This window comes from Oncorhynchus keta, chromosome 4 (assembly GCF_023373465.1).
Source record: "Oncorhynchus keta strain PuntledgeMale-10-30-2019 chromosome 4, Oket_V2, whole genome shotgun sequence".
In the NCBI taxonomy this organism is placed as follows: Eukaryota; Metazoa; Chordata; class Actinopteri; order Salmoniformes; family Salmonidae; genus Oncorhynchus; species Oncorhynchus keta.
The window spans coordinates 57,390,992-57,410,883 of record NC_068424.1 but is presented as its reverse complement, the minus strand read 5'-3'; the positions used below and the strand labels follow the sequence as shown (position 1 = coordinate 57,410,883).

Genomic DNA, 19,892 nt, shown 5'->3' with positions numbered 1-19,892 from the left:
TGCCCTCATCCAGGCCAAGGTGAAAAGACACGGTAGTGATGACACCATAGGCCTTGTTGATCTCTGCACCAGACAGGATGCTCTTGCCAGCATACTTGGGGTCCAACATGTACGCTGCGGTGTGTATGGGCTTCAGGTAGAAGTCTTCATGCTTTTTGATGTATTTCAGAACTGCAGTTTGCTCTGCTTGGAGCAACAGTGAAGTGGGCAGGGCAGAACGGATTTCTTCTTAGATCTGCAAGCAGAGTCTGAACACCAGACAGGATGGCATTGTCTCCCTCAATCCGTGCAATGGCTACTACTTTAGGTTTCAGGCTGCTTACAACTCTCTCCCAAAATACATAATCCAGGAGGATCCTCTTGATGGGTCTGCCCATATCTGCATACTGTGATATGGCCGTTTCTTGGAGAGACTCCTTCCCCTCCAGGAGACTGTCAAACATGATAACTCCACCCCAACGGGTGTTGTTGGGCAGCTTCAATGTGATGCTCTTATTCTTCTCACTTTGCTTGGTGAGGTAAATTGCTGCTATAATTTGATGACCCTTCACATACCTAACCATTTCCTTGGCTTTCTTGTAGAGTGTATCCATTGTTTTCAGTGCCATGATGTCCTTGAGGAGCAGATTCAATGCATGAGCAGCACAACCAATGTGTGTGATGTGAGGGCCGGACTCCTCCACTTTAGACCAAGCAGCCTTCATGTGGTGGTCCTTCTGTAGCACAGTTGGTAGAGCATGGCGCTTGTAACGCCAGGGTAGTGGGTTCGATTCCCGGGACCACCCATACGTAGAATGTATGCACACATGACTGTAAGTCGCTTTGGATAAAAGCGTCTGCTAAATGGCATATTTTTTTATTTTTTTTTATGTTCGCAGCATTGTCTGTCACCAGTGCAAATACCTTCTGTGGTCCCAGGTTGTTGATGACTGCCTTCATCTGAAATGTAGAGACCGGTGTGTCTGTTGTCCCTTGTGTCTGTGCTCTTGTAGAATACTGGTTGAGGGGTGGAGATTACGTGGTTAATTATTCCTTGCCCACAAACATTCAACCACCCTTCAGAGATGATTGCTATACAGTCTGCTTTCTCTATGATTTGCTTGACCTTCACTTGAACTCTGTTGAACTCTGCATCCAGCAAATGAGTAGATAAAGCATGTCTGGTTGAAGGGGTGTATGCTGGGTGAAGAACATTCAGAAATCTCTTCCAATACACATTGCCTGTGAGCATTAGAGGTGAACCAGTTACATACACAGCTCGAGCAAGACATGCATCAGCATCTCTGACTACGTTCCTCCATTTTGTCAAAAAAAACTTCTGGTTGCAGGAGGATCATGAGCTGTTGCTATCGATAAGGTGTCTGATTCATCATTTTCACCTTGAATAGAGGTAGAGGGACTTTTGTCAGAGGTTGATTGTTATGAGCACTGAGGGGAATTTATGCACTTGTCCAGATTGTTTTAAAATGAAACATGTTTGGAAACAGGTGAATTAACACTCCTCAGTTAGCAGGCTCAAGCAAGATAAAACCCACATCGTAGCAAAAACTAACTTGCAGAAATTGTTAACAAGTTAGAAATGATTTAAACACACTTTGCTGTAGGCTACTATTCACTAGTTAACAAAAAATGATGTATGTCATAAAATATATTCACCCCACCCAGTATTGTAATCAAAAGTATGTAGTCCTTGGCTCAGACAGTGTAGTAGTGTTGGCTCAATAGCATCTCATTAGTGTTCAACATCTTGAGAATCAGCAGTACATGTGATGGAAAAATGCACTGTGCATGCAGAGGGTTGCAATTCCATTGAATTGGGGATAGTTTAACCAAAATATGCCTCAAGACTTAGAATTGCCTTGTGTGTATCCTCACAGAAAAGGTTCACTGTTATAAGCTAACATTTTTTGATTCATTTAAGCTAAATTCCCGGGCTTAACTTCCATTGGAAAATTTCCGGCAATTTCCTGGAAAGTTTCCGACCCTTTGCAACCCTAACCCGGGCTAGTTCCCAGTCTCTGAAAAACATCCCCACAGCATGATGCTGCCACCACCATGCTTCACCATAGGGATAGTGCCAGGTTTCTTCCAGACGAGACACTTGGCATTCATGCCAAATAGTTCAATCTTGGTTTCATCAGACCAGAGAATCTTGTTTGTCATGGTCTGATAGTCTTTGGGTGCCTTTTGGCAAACTCCAAGCGGGCTCTCATGTGCCTTTTACTGAGGAGTGGCTTCTGTCTGGCCACTCTACCATAAAGGCCTGATAGGTGGAGTGCTGCCGAGAGCTGGTTGTCCTTCTGGAAGGTTCTCCCATCTCCACAGAGGAACTCTAGAGCTCTGTCAGAGTGACCATTGGGTTCTTGGTCACCTCCCTTCCTTTTTAAAGGTGATGGAGCCAACTTTGTTCTTGGGGACCTTCAATGCTGCAGAAATGTTTTTGTACCCTTCCTCAGATCTGTGCCTCGACACAATCCTGTCTCGTAGCTCTACGGACAATTCCTTTGACCTCGTGGCTTGGTTTTTGCTCTGACCTGCACTCTGGGACCTTGTATGGACAGGTGTGTGCCTTTTCCAAATCATGTCAAATCAATTGAATTTACCACAGGTGGACTCCAATCAAGTTATAGAAACTTCAAGGACGAACAATGGAAACAGGATGCACCTGAGCTCAATTTCGAGTCTCATAACGAAGCGTCTTAATACTTATGTAAATAAGGTATTTCTGTATTTTACTTTTAATACATTTGCAAACATTTCTAAAAACCTGTTAGCTATGTCATTATGGGGTAGTCTGTGTGTATTGCTGAGGAATTGTTTTTATTTAATTATTTTTAGAATAAGGCTGTAATGTAACAAAATGTGTAAAAAGTCTAGGAGTCCGAAGACACTGTATATGGATCTGTTCTGTTCACTTTGAACTGGACTCTGACTGTTTACAGCATGAGCGGTCAGGAGTACAGGAGTAGATGGCTTGTTTTGAGATCAAAGCGAGAGCTGCATGTAGCCACATTTTGTTCATATCGTTTTATATTTATTGAGTCACTCGGTCGGCCCAGTTACAGATCATTTGTAGTCAGTGATTGCTTCCTGCAAGTGGACAAAACGTGTACATTTTTAGACATCTTTGAAAAGTGAGTAGTTAAATCAATCGCTTTTTTTTGTGTCTTCAAAGGGCAGTGTTGTATTTTGAGACCGGCTTGAATAAGCTAAGTAGGCAGAGGATAGCATAATTTGTCTGATTCTCTGTAATGATGACATGGGAATAATAATGCATTGTATTTTGTAAAGTGGTTTCTTGCATCAAACAACACACCACCATCTTCAGTCACCTCCTTGTCTGAAGGACAAGTGGATAAACGGGTTAATGTCAAGCCCTGCATGTTTTTTTCAAAAGTCTCATGGAATGTAGGCCTACATTGAACACCGCACATTGGCTGCTACTGTAGGCTGAATGATAGAACAGCTATTTCCATGTTAAAATGTTACGGGATGCATTTTCTCCGTTGTTTATGATGGTAGGTTACTCTGGTAGGCCTGCATTATGATCAAATTGCCACAGTAGCCTACTTGACCACTGTCTGAAAACTATTTTAAAGTGGGTATTGCATTAGTGTTCACAGTAAACTGGATAAAACATTTTTTTTGGAGGGAACATTGCTTCTCAGTATGGATGAGAGGTATGTTGATATTTGTTGCTTATTGCATACCTTTTTACTAAATAGTACGTTCTAAATAGTCTCTCTCTCTCTCTCTCTCAGGTGCTCTCGTTGACCAGGGTGTGTTTGAGGAGCTGACACGCGCATGCCTCCCTTTCCTCTACGAGCACATGCAGGAGCTGGGAGTCATCTCCACCATCTCCCTCTCCTGGTTCCTCACCCTGTTCCTCAGCGTCATGCCCTTCGACAGCGCCGTGCTTCTGGTTGACTGCTTCTTCTACGAGGGCATCAAGGTCATCTTCCAAGTGGCACTGGCCGTGCTGCACGCCAACATGGACACCCTACTGGACTGCAATGACGAGGGAGAGGCCATGACCATCCTTGGACGGTGAGTGGGGGAATAGAAGGGACGGAAGGAACAATTTCTCAAGTGCTTCTTCCCTAATTCACTTGACTGAACTGACTTCCATGTAATTGACACCAATACACATTGCACTGCCAAAATGTTTAATTGGAATAGTAACTATAGTGTAACTATACAGAAAGGTTTACTTGTTTTTTTACTCTATGTTTTTTTACTATTTATGAATGATGGCATTACTACTCTATACTGAAGAAGCTATAGCCATATTGCTCAGAGTGAGAAATATTGGATTATCTCTCTCACTCACTCACAGGTATCTGGACAATGTTGTCAACAAGCAGACCGTGTCTCCGCCCATTCCCCACCTCCACGCCCTGTTGACCAGTGGCGATGAGCCGCCGCCTCAGATTGACGTGTTCCAGCTCATCAAGTCATCCTGTGAGGTAAGACATGACTAGTAGAACCACGTGACTTTTTCATACAACTCACTTAAGTCAAGCACAAGGAGAGATTGATTTCCATTCTACATATTAGTGACTTCACTGCCTTTTCCCTCTGTCTGTGTCTCTGAGCAGAAGTTTGGTAGTTTGCGTGCTGATGTCATCGAGCAGATGAGATTCCATCAGAGGTTAAAGGTCATCCAATCGCTGGAGGACACCGCCAAGAGGAGCGTGGTGAGTTCATACGTCAAAGAAGCAGTGGTGTAAAGTAACTAATTAAAAATACTTTGAAATACTACAGTACTTAAGTAGTTTTGAGGGGCATCTGTACTTCACTGTTTATACATTTACTTTTACTACACTACATTCCTAATGAATATATGTACTTTTTATTCCATACATTTTCCCTGACACCCAAAAGTACAGGCAGGACAGCAATATGCTCCAATACACTCACCTATCAATATAACCGTTGTCATCCCTACCGCCTCTGATCTGGCGGACTCACTAAACACAAATACTGCTTTTGTAAATGATGTTGGAGTGTGCCCCTAGCTGTCCGTGTGACAATTGAGTACTTTTTCCATTACTGCAAAGATGTGACCATGAATGAAGCGCTTGGTGACCTCACCTCTGACCGTTCCTTATGAAATTACCCTCTGGAAACAAGCAAAAGAGAGCAGTGGGATAATGTTTATCCAAGTCTGTACTTGTGTTGCATACAGTTGAAGTCTGAAGTTTACATACACTTAGGTTGGAGTCATTAAAACTCGTTTTTCAAACATTTCTTGTCAACAAACTATAGTTTTGGCAAGTCGGTTAGGACTGTGCATGACACAAGTAAGTTGTCCAACAATTGTTTAGACAGATTATTTAACTTATAATTCACCGTATCACAATTCCAGTGGGTAAGAAGTTTACATACACTAGGTTGACCGTGCCTTTGAACAGCTTGGAAAATTCCAGAAAATGATGTCATGGCTTTAGAAGCTTCTGAAAGGCTAATTGACATAATTTGAGTCCATTGGAGGTGTACCTGTGGATGTATTTCAAGGTCTTCCTTCAAACTCAGTGCCTCTTTGCTTGACATCATGGGAAAATAAAAAAAAATCAGCCAAGACCTCAGAAAACAAATTGTAGACCTCCACAAGGTTCATCCTTGGGCAATTTCCAAACGCCTGAAGTAGAGGTCGACCGATTATGATTTTAATGCCGATACCGATTATTGGAGGACCCAAGAAATGCCGATGCCGATTAATCGGACAATTCTGTTTTAAATGTATTTGTAATAATTACAATTACAACAATACTGAATGAACACTTATTTTAACATAATATAATACATCAATAAAATCAATTTAGCCTCAAATAAATAATGAAACATGTTCAATTTGGATTAAATAATGCAAAAACAAAGTGTTGGAGAAGAAAGTAAAAGGGCACATATTGCAATGTAAAAAAGCTAATGTTTAAGTTCCGTGCTCAGAACATGAGAACATATGAAAGCTGGTGGTTCCTTTTAACAGGAGTCTTCAATATTCCCAGGCAAGAAGTTTTAGGTTGTAGTTATTATGGGAATTATAGGACTATAGCATCATGTTGTGGGGGTGCACTTCACAAAATAGATGGCATCATGAGGGAGAAAAATTATGTGGATATATTGAAGCAACATCTCAAGACATCAGTCAGGAAGTTAAAGCTTGGTCGCAAATGGGTCTTCCAAATGGACAATGACCCCAAGTATACTTCCAAAGTTGTGGCAAAATGGCTTAAAGACAACAAAGTCAAGGTATTGGAGTGGCCGTCACAAAGCCCTGACCTCAATCCTATAGCAAATGTGTGGGCAGAACCGAAAAAGCTTGTATGAGCAAGGAGGCCTACAAACCTGACTCAGTTACACCAGCTCTGTCAGGAAGAATGGGCCAAAATTCACCCAACTTATTGTGGAATGCTACCTGAAACATTTGACCCAAGTTAAACAATTGAAAGGCAATGCTACCAAAAACGAATTGAGTGTATGTAAACGTCTGACCCACTGGGAATGTGATGAAAGAAATCAAAGCTGAAATAAATCATTCTCTCTATTATTATTCTGACATTTCACATTCTTAAAATAAAGTGGTGATCCTAAGACAGGGCATTTTTACTACGATTAAATGTCAGGAATTGTGAAACACTGAGTTTAAATGTATTTGGCTAAGGTGTATGTAAACTTCCAACTTCAACCGTATCTGCTTTCACTGGACATCTTCATATGTTTTAAAAACGTTCAGAAATAAACAGCATAACGCAGACATGTCAATTATCACTTAGCAATGGTTATGGAGGAGAAAGTGGTGCTCTTGGAACGTTCAGACAGAAACCACATTGGCCCAATACACTGAGGGAACATCCTCTCTTTCCATGAGAGACTGACCAGGTGAAAGCTAAAATCCCTTATTTGATATCGCTTATTAAATCCACTTCAATCAGTGTAAGTGGTTACAGAATGATTTTTAAGCCTTGGGACAATTGAGACTTGGATTGTGTATGTGTGCCATTGAATGGGGTATGGTAGTAGGTGCCTGGCGCACCGGTTTGTGTCAAGAACTGCAACGCTCAATAGTTTCCTGTGAGTATCAAGAATGGTCCACCACCAAAAGGACATCCAGCCAACTTGACACAACTGTGGGAAGCATTGGCGTCAACATGGGCCAGCAACCCAGTGGAACGCTTTCGGCACCTTGGAGAGTCCATGCCCTGACCAAATTGAGGCTGTTCTGAGGGCAAAAGGGGGTGCATCTCAATATTAGGAAGGTGTTCCTAATGTTTGGTATGCTCTGTGTAAATATCTCTGGATTAGGTTATTCATTCCAAGGGGGCTCAAGAGTGGCGCAGCAGTCTAAGGCACTGCATCTCAGTGCTAGAGGCGTCACTACCGCCCCGTAGCACTCACTTCCGTCATCATTAAGTACTTTGAGAGACTAGTCAAGGACCATATCACCTCCACTCTACCTGACACCCTAGACCCACTCCAATTTGCTTGCCGCCCCAATAGGTCCACAGACGACGCAATCGCAACCACACTGCACACTGCCCTAACCCATTTGGACAAGAGGAATACCCATGTGAGAATGCTGTTCATCGACTACAGCTCAGCATTTAACACCATAGTACCCTCCAAACTCGTCATCAAGCTCGAGACCCTGGGTCTCGACCCCGCCCTGTGCAACTGGGTACTGGACTTCCTGACGGGCCGCCCCCAGGTGGTGAGGGTAGGTAACAACACCTCCACCCCGCTGATCCTCAACACTGGGGCCCCACAAGGGTGCGTTCTGAGCCCTCTCCTGTACTCCCTGTTCACCACGACTGCATGGACATGCACGCTTCCAACTCGATCATCAAGTTTGAGTACGACACTACAGTGGTAGGCTCGATTACCAACAACGACGAGACGGCCTACAGTGAGGAGGTGAGGGCCCTCCGACTGTGGTGTCAGGAAAATAACCTCACACTCAACGTCAACAAAACAAAGGAGATGATTGTGGACTTCAGGAAACACATCGACGGGACAGTAGTGGAGAGGGTAGTAAGTTTTAAGTTCCTCGGTGTACACATCACGGACAAACTGAATTGGTCCACCCACACAGACAGCGTTGTGAAGAAGGCGCAGCAGCGCCTCAGGAGGCAGAAAAAATTTGTCTGGTCACCAAAAGCACTCACAAACTTCTACAGAGGCACAATCGTGAGCATCCTGTTGGGCTGTATCACCGTTTGGTACGGCAACTGCTCCACCCACAACCGTAAGGCTCTCCAGAGGGTAGTGAGGTCTGCACAACGCATCACCGGGGGCAAACTACCTGCCATCAAGGACACCAACACCACCCGATGTTACAGGAAGGACATAAAGATCATCAAGGACAACAACCACCCGAGCCACTGCCTGTTCACCCCGCTATCATCCAGAGGGCGAGGTCAGTACAGGTGCATGAAAGCAGGGACCGAGAGACTGAAAAACAGCTTCTATCTCAAGGCCATCAGACTGTTAAACAGCCACCACTAACATTGAGTGGCTGCTGCCAACATACTGACTCAACTCCAGCTCACTTTAATAATGGAAATTGATGTAAAAAATGGATCACTAGCCACTTTAAACAATGCCACTTTAATGTTTACATACCCTACATTACTCATCTCATATGTATATACTGTACTTGATACCATCTACTGCATCTTGCTTATGCCGTTCTGTTCCATCACTCATTCATACAGTGGGGCAAAAAAGTATTTAGTCAGCCACCAATTGTGCAAGTTCTCCCACTTAAAAATATGAGAGAGGCCTGTAATTTTCATCATAGGTACACTTCAACTATGACAGACAAAATGAGAAAAATAAATCCAGAAAATCACATTGTAGGATTGTGAATTAATTTATTTGCAAATTATGGTGGAAAATAAGTATTTGGTCACCTACAAACAAGCAAGATTTCTGGCAATTGGTGGCTGACTAAATACTTTTTTGTCCCACTGTATATCTTTATGTACATATTCTTTATCCCTTTACACTTGTGTGTATAAGGTAGTAGTTGTGGAATTGATAGGTTAGATTACTCGTTGGTTATTACTGCATTGTCGGAACTAGAAGCACAAGCATTTCGCTACACTCGCATTAACATCTGCTAACCATGTGTATGTGACAAATACAATTTGATTTGATTTACAGACACCCTGGTTCGAATTCAGGCTGTATCTCAACCGGATGTCATTGGGAGTCCCATGGGCTGGCAGGTAGCCTAGTGGTTAGAGCGTTGGGCCAGTAACCGTACGGTTGCTGGATTAACTCCCCGAGCTGACAAGATAAAAATCTGTCGTTCTGCCCCTGAACAAGGCAGTTAATTAGTTGGTTAGTTACCTGTTCCCCGGTAGGTCGTCATTGTAAATAGGAATGTGTTCTTAACTGACTTGCCTAGTTGAATAAAGGTTAAAATAAAAAATTGTTTTACATTTAATGGATACTTTGAGATTTTGGCAATGAGGCCAAAATGCTAGCATATACGCATAAACTTCCAGTAATTGGGCTAACGCTAGTTCGCATTACCTCGCGAAACTACCACTGACTTCCTTAATATTGGACACGAGAGAGAGAGAGAGAGAGAGAGAGAGAGAGAGAGAGAGAGATTCCACAAGTTCATCTGACTCTGGGGAAGTAAATAAAGGGCCTCATTGCCAAAATCCAAAATAATCATTTTAATAGTGATCAATTGTGGATATGAGATGTATCGAATAGGTTATGTTAAGGTTGGAACAAAAACATGTGCATACTTAAGTCATACAGTGCCCACTTCATATGCTGTAGCCAGAGGTGTTTCTCTGTCTAATGTAGAGCTGTGTGTCTATCCACAGGTAAGAGCCATCATGACAGACTCAGCCTTCAGTATCGAGGAGCTCGAGGAACTCTATGTTCACTTCAAGGTAACAAATCATCGTTATTATCGTTCCTACGGCTTTTTACATCATTACCCAGCAGTGGTTTTGAACATTGAACATTTAGGTGGTAAATAAGTTGTTTGTTGTGTGATGCTGGTCATGGTTGTGATGACAAGTCACACAGCTGTTACACGGTATGTGTTTTGTAAGCATTATCAATAGACTGAGAACAAAACAAGTTGTGGCTCATGTCCCAAACAAGTGTAAGACAACACATTTCACTGCACCTATCCAGTATATGTGACAAAACATTTTGTATTTTTTTAAACTGAAAGCTGGCACCAAAACCATCATTATCAAGCCATTGTCAATAGATCAAATGTCTCAACTGTCAAGCACCATTTGCACTCTCCAATCAATGTCTCAATCAGCCAGTACCACCTCTGAGCTGCATCCCACTCCCCTTCCCCATGGCAGGCCAAGCACATAATTAGCTGCTACTGGGGGGCCAGCACCACAGCGGCGGAGCGCCACGACCCCAGCCTGCCCTACCTGGAGCAGTACCGCATTGACTTGGGACAATTCTGCCAGCTGTTCGGGGCCCTGGGAACCTGGCTCTGTGGGACGCACACCGCCACGCTGGCCGCACGCCTCTTCCGCCTGCTGGACATGAACAGGGACGGCCTCATCAACTTCAAGGAGTTTGTCACGGGTCTGAGTGAGTTTGAAGAAGTAGAGAATCGCAACTTTCCGTTGAAAATATTAATTGATTTCTATATTAAACATGGATGTGTCGGGAGGAGGGGTTGGGTTTGTGTAGCTGGTGTTCTGAGATATTTTCGAGATCAGTTATGTGCTAGTTTGTAGCAGGATACATCTCACTGCTTAATTGGCTGGTAGTGATTTTACGATTAGTCAGCATGGATCCCACTGACCCACCACGTGTCTCCCAAAAGGTGGGATGTACCACGGAGACATGACAGAGAAACTCAAGTTACTGTACAATCTTCACCTGCCGCCAGGTAAGCAGGGGAAAATACAACTCTGTCTCACTAATTAGCTTCACACACGTTTTTCCCTCAAACACAGTTGTAGTGAATCAGCACAGTCTTGTGGCCCTGTGCTTTGGGTGGTGTGTTTTTTTTTTTTTAAAGGGACAGTCACCATGTATATTTGTGATGGAAGAATTGTGTTGGTGTCTGTGGGTGTGTTACTATAATGTTATAGAATGGGAACAATTGAGCAGTTTTGAATAAAGTGTGTGTGTGTGTGTGTGTGTGTGTGTGTGTGTGTGTGTGTGTGTGTGTGTGTGTGTGTGTGTGTGTGTGTGTGTGTGTGTGTGTGTGTGTGTGTGTGTGTGTGTGTGTGTGTGTGTGTGTGTGTGTGTTAGGATAATACATACTGGGGCGAACATACTTCTTGTCTCTCTTACAGCATTGTGTCCAGAGGAGGCCGAGTCGGCACTGGAAGCTACACAGTTCTTCACTGATGACACTCCACAGGGTACACACACACATTGATGTTGACATAAACGTACTGCTGTTGACATAAACGTAACATAATCCCTCAGGAGGGAAAACGCACACGTGTGAACCATCTTTCATTCTGTAGTTTGCTCACAATTTCCATGTGATATTTGACATGTTGGTTCGATTTTTCTTGTTTCTTTTGCTTGAGGCAATGAGTGGTCCTGGTCCCTTGCATGTGTCTGTGCATTGAAAACTGATTCCTACTACTGACTTAACTGACCGAATGTGTATTCTCATCTTCCTATCGTTTGATCCTCTCCTCCATGCCTCCCTCTTTCTCCACCTGCCCTCTTTCCTCCGTCTCACCTTCATCCCTTCTCACTTTGTCTTAATCTCTTCATCTTGCTCTTTATCTATCTCTCCCTCTTTAATTCTTTCTCTCATGTCTGTCCTCTCTCCATCTGGTTCCGTTTCCTTCTCACTGCTCCAGAACCTCCCTTCCTGTCTGATCTGGACTTCCTGGTGCAGGAAGTGACCTCAGGTTTGTCTCTCTGTAAATCTCTTTGTCACAAAGACACTTTTGATCAACAAAATGGTGGCCACACTGTATTCAGGGGGAATAGTCAATCTCATGTGGTATAGCACACTCAGTGACATCATACCAGCAGATTACACAACTATCTTTATACAGAATGTAGACCCTTGATCAAAATGCTCTTTGTGGTGCTCTTTGTGGTGCTCTTTGTGGTGCTCTTTGTGGTACTCTTCCCCCCTTTTAATTTACTCTCCCTGTCCACTTGGTACAGTCCACTCTGGGCTCTCTTTGGTACTTTCCGGTCCAGGTGTGAATGACATTGCATCGCTTTCCCCCTGTATATATCTGCTGTGGTATCTGTATCTTCCATCCTTGCCTGTTACCCTCCTGGCATCTGGGGGCTAGTTGACTCACTTCCCTGCCTGTTACCCTCCTAGCATCTGGGGGCTAGTTGACTCACTTCCCTGCCTGTTATCCTCCTAGCATCTGGGGGCTAGTTGACTCACCTCCCTGCCTGTTACCCTCTTAGCATTTGGGGGCTAGTTGATTCACCTCCCTGCCTGTTACCCACCTAGCATCTGGGGGCTAGTTGACTCACCTCATCTTCTGTTAAGTGGATGTCTCACACACAAGCACAATCATCTTCCACTGAAAAGACCCCCCTCCTCCCAACCCCTGTCTAGATAACCCACTTTCCTACTTGTCAATGTGTAGTGTGTATACTGGTGTGGATGGTCTGATGAGTGGCTTTGTGGGCATGGTGATGGTGGTGGTTTACTCTGTCTGCAGGAGAGGAGGTGAAAGAGGCTGAGGACGCATTGGGAAGCGGAGATGCAGAGGAGAAGAAAGGTGAGCCTCACTCCCCTGCCAATATTAATGACCCTTCTACAGTACTGGTCTTCGTCCTTGTCCTGCCCTCTGCAGGATTCAAACGGTATTGCTATGCATACAGTGCCTTCAGAAAGCATTCATACCCCTTGACTTACATTTTGTTGTGTAATAGCCTGAATTCAAAATGTACAGTGGCAAGAAAAAGTATGTGAGCCCTATGGAATTACCTGGATTTCTGCATGATATAGTCATAACAATAGATAAACACAGTCTGCTTACACTAACACACAAACAATTATACATTTTCATGTCTTTATTGAACTTAGTGTGGATGGGAAAAGTATGTGAACCCTTTGATTTAATAACTGGTTGACCCTCCTTTTTGCAGCAATAACCTCAACCAAACATTTTTTGTAGTTGCAGATCAGACCTGCACAACGGTCAGGAGGAATTTTGGACCATTCTTGTTTTCAAAACTGTTTCAGTTCAGCAATATTCTTGGGATGTCTGGTGTGAACTGCTCTCTTGAGGTCATGCCACAGGATCTCAAAACAGGTTGAGATAAGGATTTTCTTCTTTTGAAGCAATTCTGTTGTTGGTTTACTTGTATTTTGGGTCGTTGTCCTGTTGCATCACCCAACTTCTGTTGAGCTTCGATTGGTGGACAGATAGCCTCACATTCTACTGCAAAATGTCTTGATAAACTTGGGAATTTATTTTCCCGTCAATGATAGCAAGCTGTCCAGACCCCGATGCAGCCAAAACCATGATTCTCCCTCCACCATACTTTACAGTGAGGATGAGGTTTTACTGTTTTTTTTCCACACAGTGTTGTGTGTTCCTCCCAAATAACTCAACTTTAGTTTCATCTGTCCACAGAATATTTTGCCAGTAGCACTGTGGAACATCCGGGTGCTCTTTTGCAAATTTCAGACGTGCAGCAATGTTTTCTTTGGACAGCAGTGGCTTCTTCCGTGGTGTTCTCCCATGAACACCATTCTTATTTAGTGTTTCACGTATTGTAGACTCGTCAGAGATGTTATCATGTTCCAGAGATTACTGTAAGTCTTAAGCTGCCACTCTAGGATTCGTCTTAACCTCATTGAGCATTCTGCGCTGTGCTCTTGCTGTCATCTTTGCAGGACGGCCACTCCTATGGAGAGTAGCAACAGTGCTGAACTTTCTCCATTTATAGACAATTTGTCTTATCGTGGACTGATGAACATCAAGGCTTTTAGAGATACTTTTGTAACCCTTTCCAGCTTTATGCAAGTCAACAATTATTAGGTCTTCTGATATCTATTTTGTTCAAGGCATGGTTCACATCAGACAATGCTTCTTGTGAATAGCAAACTCAAATTTTGTGAGTTTAAAAAAAAAAAATTATAGGGCAGGGCAGCTCTAACCAACATCTCTAATCTCGTTTCATTGATTGGACTCCAGGTTAGCTGACTCCTGAGTCCAATATGCTTTTGGAGAGGTCATTAGCCTAAGGGTTCACATACTTTTTCCTACACTGTGAATGTTTAAATGATGTATTCAATATAGACAAGAAAAATACAATAATTTGTGTGTTATTAGATAAGCACACTGTGTTTGTCTATTGGTGTGATTTTAGGACCAATTCCAATGGTTCACATACTTTTTCGTGCCACTGTATTACATTTGTTTTTCTTACTCATCTACACGCAATACCCCATAATGACAAAGTAAAACATGTTTTTAGAAATGTTTGCAAATTTGTTGAAAATGATTTACATCAGGATTCACACCTCTTTGCTATGACACTCTAAATTGAGCTCCGGAGCTCCAATTTTCTTTGATCATCCTTGAGATGTCACTACAACTTGATTAGAGTCTGTGGCCAATTAAATTGTTTGGACATGATTTAGAAAGAAACACGCCTGTCTATATAAGGTCCCAAATTTGACAGTTCATGTCAGAGCGGAAACTATAGCTTGAAGTCCAAGGAACTGTCCGTAGATCTCCAACAATTGTGATGAGGCCTACATCTGGGGAAGAGAATAAAACAATTTCTAGAGTGTTGAAAGTTTCCAAGAGCATAGTGAACTCCATCATTGGGAGATATGGAACTACCCAGCCTACCTAGAGCTCGCCATCTGACCAAACTGAGCAACCGGGCAAGAAGGACTTTGGTCAGGGAGGGGACAGAACTACAGAGTTCCTTGGCTGAGATGGGAGAACCTGCAAGAAGGACAAGTCTCTACAGTGAAGATTTACAGCCAAAGTGATGCTGGAATGGCTTCAGAACAAGAATTTGAAAGCCATTGAGTGGCCCAGCCAAAGCTCAGACGAATCCCACTAAAAATCTGTGGAAAGACTTGAAGATTGCTGTTCACTGCTGCTCCCCATCTAAACTAACAGAGCCTGAGAAAATCTGAGGAAGAATGTGAGAATTCCAAAATCCAGATGTGTAAAGCTGATACAGACATACCAAAGACGACTCAAAGCTGTAATCGCTGCCGAAGGTGCTTTTCCAAAGTATTGACTCGGGTGTGAATACTTGTGAATTATATATTTCTGTATTTCATTTTCAATACATTTGCAGTCATTTTTAAAGATATGTTTTCCCTTTGTTATTATGGAATATTGTGTTTAGATGGGTGAGAAAAATCTATTTCATCAATTTTAAATTCAGGCTGTAACACAACAAAATATGGAATAAGTCAAGGGGTATGAATACTTTCTGAAGGCACTGAATCCAGTGTAATATTGTGATATCTGTTTCAGAGGTGAAGGACTATAAGTACTACCTGCGGATGTGGGCCATGGAGAATGAGCCCAAGAAGGAGACCATTAAAGACCTTCGCAGGATGAACCAGGTATATGCCACATTACTGAGAGATGACCATAACTTGACCACTCATACACACTTAGAGAAGCCATTTCTTCCTGATCCCCTGTGTGTGTCCCCTACAGGAGCAGTTCATAGAGCTGTGTAAGACCCTGTACAACATGTTCAGCGAGGACCCACTGGAGCAGGAGCTCTACCACGCCATCGCCACTGTGGCCAGCCTGCTGCTGCGCATCGGAGAGGTGGGCAAGAAGTTCACCAACAACGGCGCCAACAAACCAACTGACACCATCAACGCCCAGGCTCCCGCCCCCGCTGCTGAACTGCTCCAACCCGAAAAAGAGGAGCCGAACGGGGAGAGCAGCTCAGGGCAGTCCCTGGTCTGCAGGGCCTTGGCGGAGGCCCAGCTGGAAACGCCACCTCAGCAGACGTCGGACGAAGAAGTGAAGGATGACACGTCGGTTTCGTCCTACTCCATGCTGAGCACAGGTTCTCTGCAGTGTGAGGACATCGCTGACGACACAGTCCTGATTGGCTGCGCCGGCGACCAGCAGCGGCGGGGAAGCATATTGGACGGCGATTGGTCCATCACCTTTGAGCAGGTGCTGGCGTCGATGCTCACCGAGCCGCCCCTGGTGGACTACTTTGAGAAGAAGGGAGACATTCAGGCAAGGATGGCTATCTGTAAGATGCAAAGGAGAGTGGAAAGGCAGGTGAGCTCGTCAAGCGACCACGAATTGGCCCAGCTCTCAACCTGACTCACCTCACTTCTCACCCGTAGGGGAAACCCATCACTGTCCTACTCAAGTTACTGTTGCTCCTTGCCTCACTACCATTTCACAGGGAGCTCTAGACTTGTATATCTGTTGTGATTGTCATCCTTATACAGAACCAGATGTGTGTGTATATAGGAAATATATCTATTGAAACAAAATACTCCAGAGTCTGCCCAACGGATCCTACCTTTTGATAAAAGCCACATGACCCAAAACATTTAGGGCTGGTTTCCCAGAAACGCATTCCACCTAAGCCTGTAACTAGACTAAAAAGCACATTCATAATATAAATTCTCCATTGATCACGCTTTCTATTCCAGGACTAAGCTTTAATATTGATATGGAAAACCGGGCCTTGGAGCGTAGTGGCTAATCCAAGGGTAGGATGTTGGTACTCAACTGTATTATTGTATCTATCCCTGTGCCCTTTCTGTTGCTTCTCTGCACTCTGCAGACCACAATCAAAGCTGTGGATAAATGCCTTTAAATATAAGACCTGTATATGAGACATGTATACGTTTGTGTGTCTGTGAAATCCACAGCGGTCTCAAACTAAAGAAAGAAAGCCTTGCCTTAAAAAAAAAAAGACTAAACTGGATGTTAGATTTTTTTGGAAAGAGCTTGTTTTTGTTTTATGTAGTTTTTTTCTTCGGAAGAACGTTGGCGTTACCAGTCTGTTCTCTGGCCAGTACTTGTTTTATTAGTCCCAATTCAGCAGTCTTAACTAACCGTCAATGAATCTGCAGCCTTCAGATAAGCATGGAGCTTCTCTCATTGGGTGACTTGCCTGCCACTCGTAACATACTAGGGCCTGATTAGACTGTTCATTCATCAAATTACCTCAAGTATTGTTTTACCAACATAAATACTATAACCATTACAGAAATACTAATACCATTACAGTTACTAGGCCTAACTGTCAGTTTTATCTATGTATTTGGGCCGAGGTAAATTGAACACCTGTAAGTAAGTGTTCGATGGATACCCCTGCAATGCACTTCTGTCGTTTCAGAATAGCAGTAAGGAAACACTTCCTGATGGTTTACTGAAAACAAGCAACTACTATTTTTTACTGATTGCAATTACATTTCAGTCTATAAATATTTGCTTAATGTCATGTAAGGCTTTTTGTTGGATTATCCATCACGCCTGTAGGTGTCAACCTGTAAATTGCTGCATATCATATTCGTAGTATCTTCTGTTGTTCAAAGCTTGTAAATGTAAAAAAGAGATTCTTTGTACGCAGTATTTTGATTTACTACAAACCCACATTGGTCACAAACAGATATTTTACACAGGCAATTCTACAGAATGCTTAATGCCCTCTTTCGTCAACAGCTATCTTTAATGTTTTACCAGAAAAAAAGTATATTTTAACAAGCCCTTTTAAACCATTCAGCTCCCCTACTTCGGAAGGGACTGTACAGATGTAAACAATGGCTCCAGTCCAGATGAGGTTTGGGGATTGTCTGGAATATTTCTCACACCTATCTAGTTACTTCAGACACTAGAGTAGTAAATAGGAGTTCGGGATTGTTAGACAAGGCTATTGGCTCCTCACAGTTTGTTTCCCCTATGGCTATCCAGACGGGTCTGGTTATCAGCTGAGAAATGTGCTGCCGCTGCTCAATTCTAATCTCAGAAATGTTCTTCTGTAACACTAAAACCAGACTGTAGTAAAAGGTTGTCTGGCTGGCCCATTGTGCATAACACAACAGTCCGGCGTTGTTTGTAGCTTTGTAAGATAATTGTTTTATACCCCAAGGTAAATGTATCACAGTGTTATTTGGCCTAAAACACCAAAGTACCATTTCATTCAATTGTATGTTGTTTTTCTATCTTTTTTTGCACACAAACCCTGTCTCACTCTTTGTATATTATTTGCTTTGCACTTGCCTATGTTTCTGATATATAATGAAAATGACTAATTGTACTTGTTTACCTTGCAGACTACTTCCTAAATGTGAAAACAAAGAATGAGGAAGCAGTTTGGGATCCTTTTTGGTTCTAGGATAGCCTATGTGGCTGTTGCAAGTCTGTTTATCCACCTATAGCTATAATGTCATCACTGTATTCATGTAACAGATTTATTGATTCACAAACTTGCATTTTAAATTCTTTGATCAGTACTGTGCTATGTTGTGTACTAAATACAAATAGTGAATGGAATAACTTGTTTGTTTGTTTTGTCATAGGATGGATGGGTGGTGGTGCAAAATGCAGGCATGTGAGGGGGATCAATGGAAGCCCTGAGAGGATAAGAGCCACTCACTCAGCACTATGAGCTCAGTGTAGTCCTTGCTGTTCCCTGTCAGTTCCTGAGAGGACCCCACAGAGCAGACGTACATGCTGCTATCTCCCCATCTGGGCAAAGTTCAGGTCTGCGTCTAAAGACAAAAGTAGGATGGAAGTTTGGAGGGGCCACTGGCAACACAGTCACTGTCATTGGTAAACGTAGGAATAGCCCACTGCTGAAGGAGACAAGAAAGCCTGATTTTAACTTCTTAAAACCCCACCTAAATAAAAGTAAATCCTGGGGGAAATGTTCTGTGGACAAATGAAACTAAATGACTGTTCTTTGGCAATATACACTGCTCAAAAAAATAAAGGGAACACTAAAATACTAGATCTGAATGAATAAAATATTCTTATTAAATACTTTTTTTTTTACATAGTTGAATGTGCTGACAACAAAATCACACAAAAATGATCACTGGAAATCAAATTTATCAACCCATGGAGGTATGGATTTGGAGTCGCACTCAAAATTAAAGTGGAAAACCGCACTACAGGCTGATCCAACTTTGATGTAATGTCCTTAAAACAAGTCAAAATGAGGCTCAGTAGTGTGTGTGGCCTCTACGTGCCTGTATGACCTCCCTACAACGCCTGGGCATGCTCCTGATGAGGTGGCGTATGGTCTCCTGAGGGATCTCCACCCAGACCTGGACTAAAGCATCTGCCAACTCCTAGACAGTCTGTGGTGCAACATGGCGTTGGTGGATGGAGCGAGACATGGTGTCCCAGATGTGCTCAATTGGATTCAGGTCTGGGGAATGGGCGGGCCAGTCCATAGCATCAATGCCTTCCTCTTGCAGGAACTGCTGACACACTGCAGTAACATGATGTCTAGCATTGTCTTGCATTAGGAGGAACCCAGGGCCAACCGCACCAGCATATGGTCTCACAAGGGGTCTGAGGATCTCATCTCGGTACCTAATGGCAGTGAAGCCACCTCTGGCGAGCACATGGAGGGCTGTGCGGCCCCCCAAAGAAATGCCACCCCACACCATGACTGACCCACCGCCAAACCGGTCATGCTGGAGGATGTTGCAGGCAGCAGAACGTTCTCCACGGCGTCTCCAGACTCGTCTGTCACATGTGCTCAGTGTGAACCTGCTTTCATCTGTGAAGAGCACAGGGCGCCAGTGGCGAATTTGCCAATCTTGGTGTTCTCTTGCAAATGCCAAATGTCCTGCATGGTGTTGGGCTAAGCACAACCCCCACCCTCATGGAGTCTGTTTCTGACCGTTTGAGCAGACACATGCATATGTGTGGCCTGCTGGAGGTCATTTTGCAGGGCTCTAGCAGTGCTCC

General features: G+C 43.4%; 1 protein-coding gene across 5 annotated transcripts in view; it reads left to right on the top strand.

Moving 5' to 3' along the window:
• Nucleotides 1-18,467, top strand: part of LOC118379282 (TBC1 domain family member 9B-like) — a 48,921-nt gene extending 30,454 nt beyond the window's left edge. For 2 of the 5 annotated variants that reach the window (XM_052511178.1, XM_052511173.1), the window contains exons 12-22: nucleotides 3,762-4,047; nucleotides 4,337-4,466; nucleotides 4,599-4,697; nucleotides 9,846-9,914; nucleotides 10,347-10,587; nucleotides 10,826-10,891; nucleotides 11,304-11,372; nucleotides 11,829-11,879; nucleotides 12,663-12,722; nucleotides 15,456-15,547; nucleotides 15,645-18,467. In XM_052511178.1, the coding sequence (XP_052367138.1) occupies nucleotides 3,762-4,047; nucleotides 4,337-4,466; nucleotides 4,599-4,697; nucleotides 9,846-9,914; nucleotides 10,347-10,587; nucleotides 10,826-10,891; nucleotides 11,304-11,372; nucleotides 11,829-11,879; nucleotides 12,663-12,722; nucleotides 15,456-15,547; nucleotides 15,645-16,277 (1,796 nt within the window). In that variant the 3' untranslated portion in view covers nucleotides 16,278-18,467. Of the gene's footprint in view, nucleotides 1-3,761; nucleotides 4,048-4,336; nucleotides 4,467-4,598; nucleotides 4,698-9,845; nucleotides 9,915-10,346; nucleotides 10,588-10,825; nucleotides 10,892-11,303; nucleotides 11,373-11,828; nucleotides 11,880-12,662; nucleotides 12,723-13,121; nucleotides 13,280-15,455; nucleotides 15,548-15,644 lie in introns of those variants that run through there. The other 3 variants (XM_052511176.1, XM_052511179.1, XM_052511181.1) reach the window with 3 other exon arrangements.
• Nucleotides 18,468-19,892: the final 1,425 nt, after the last annotated feature.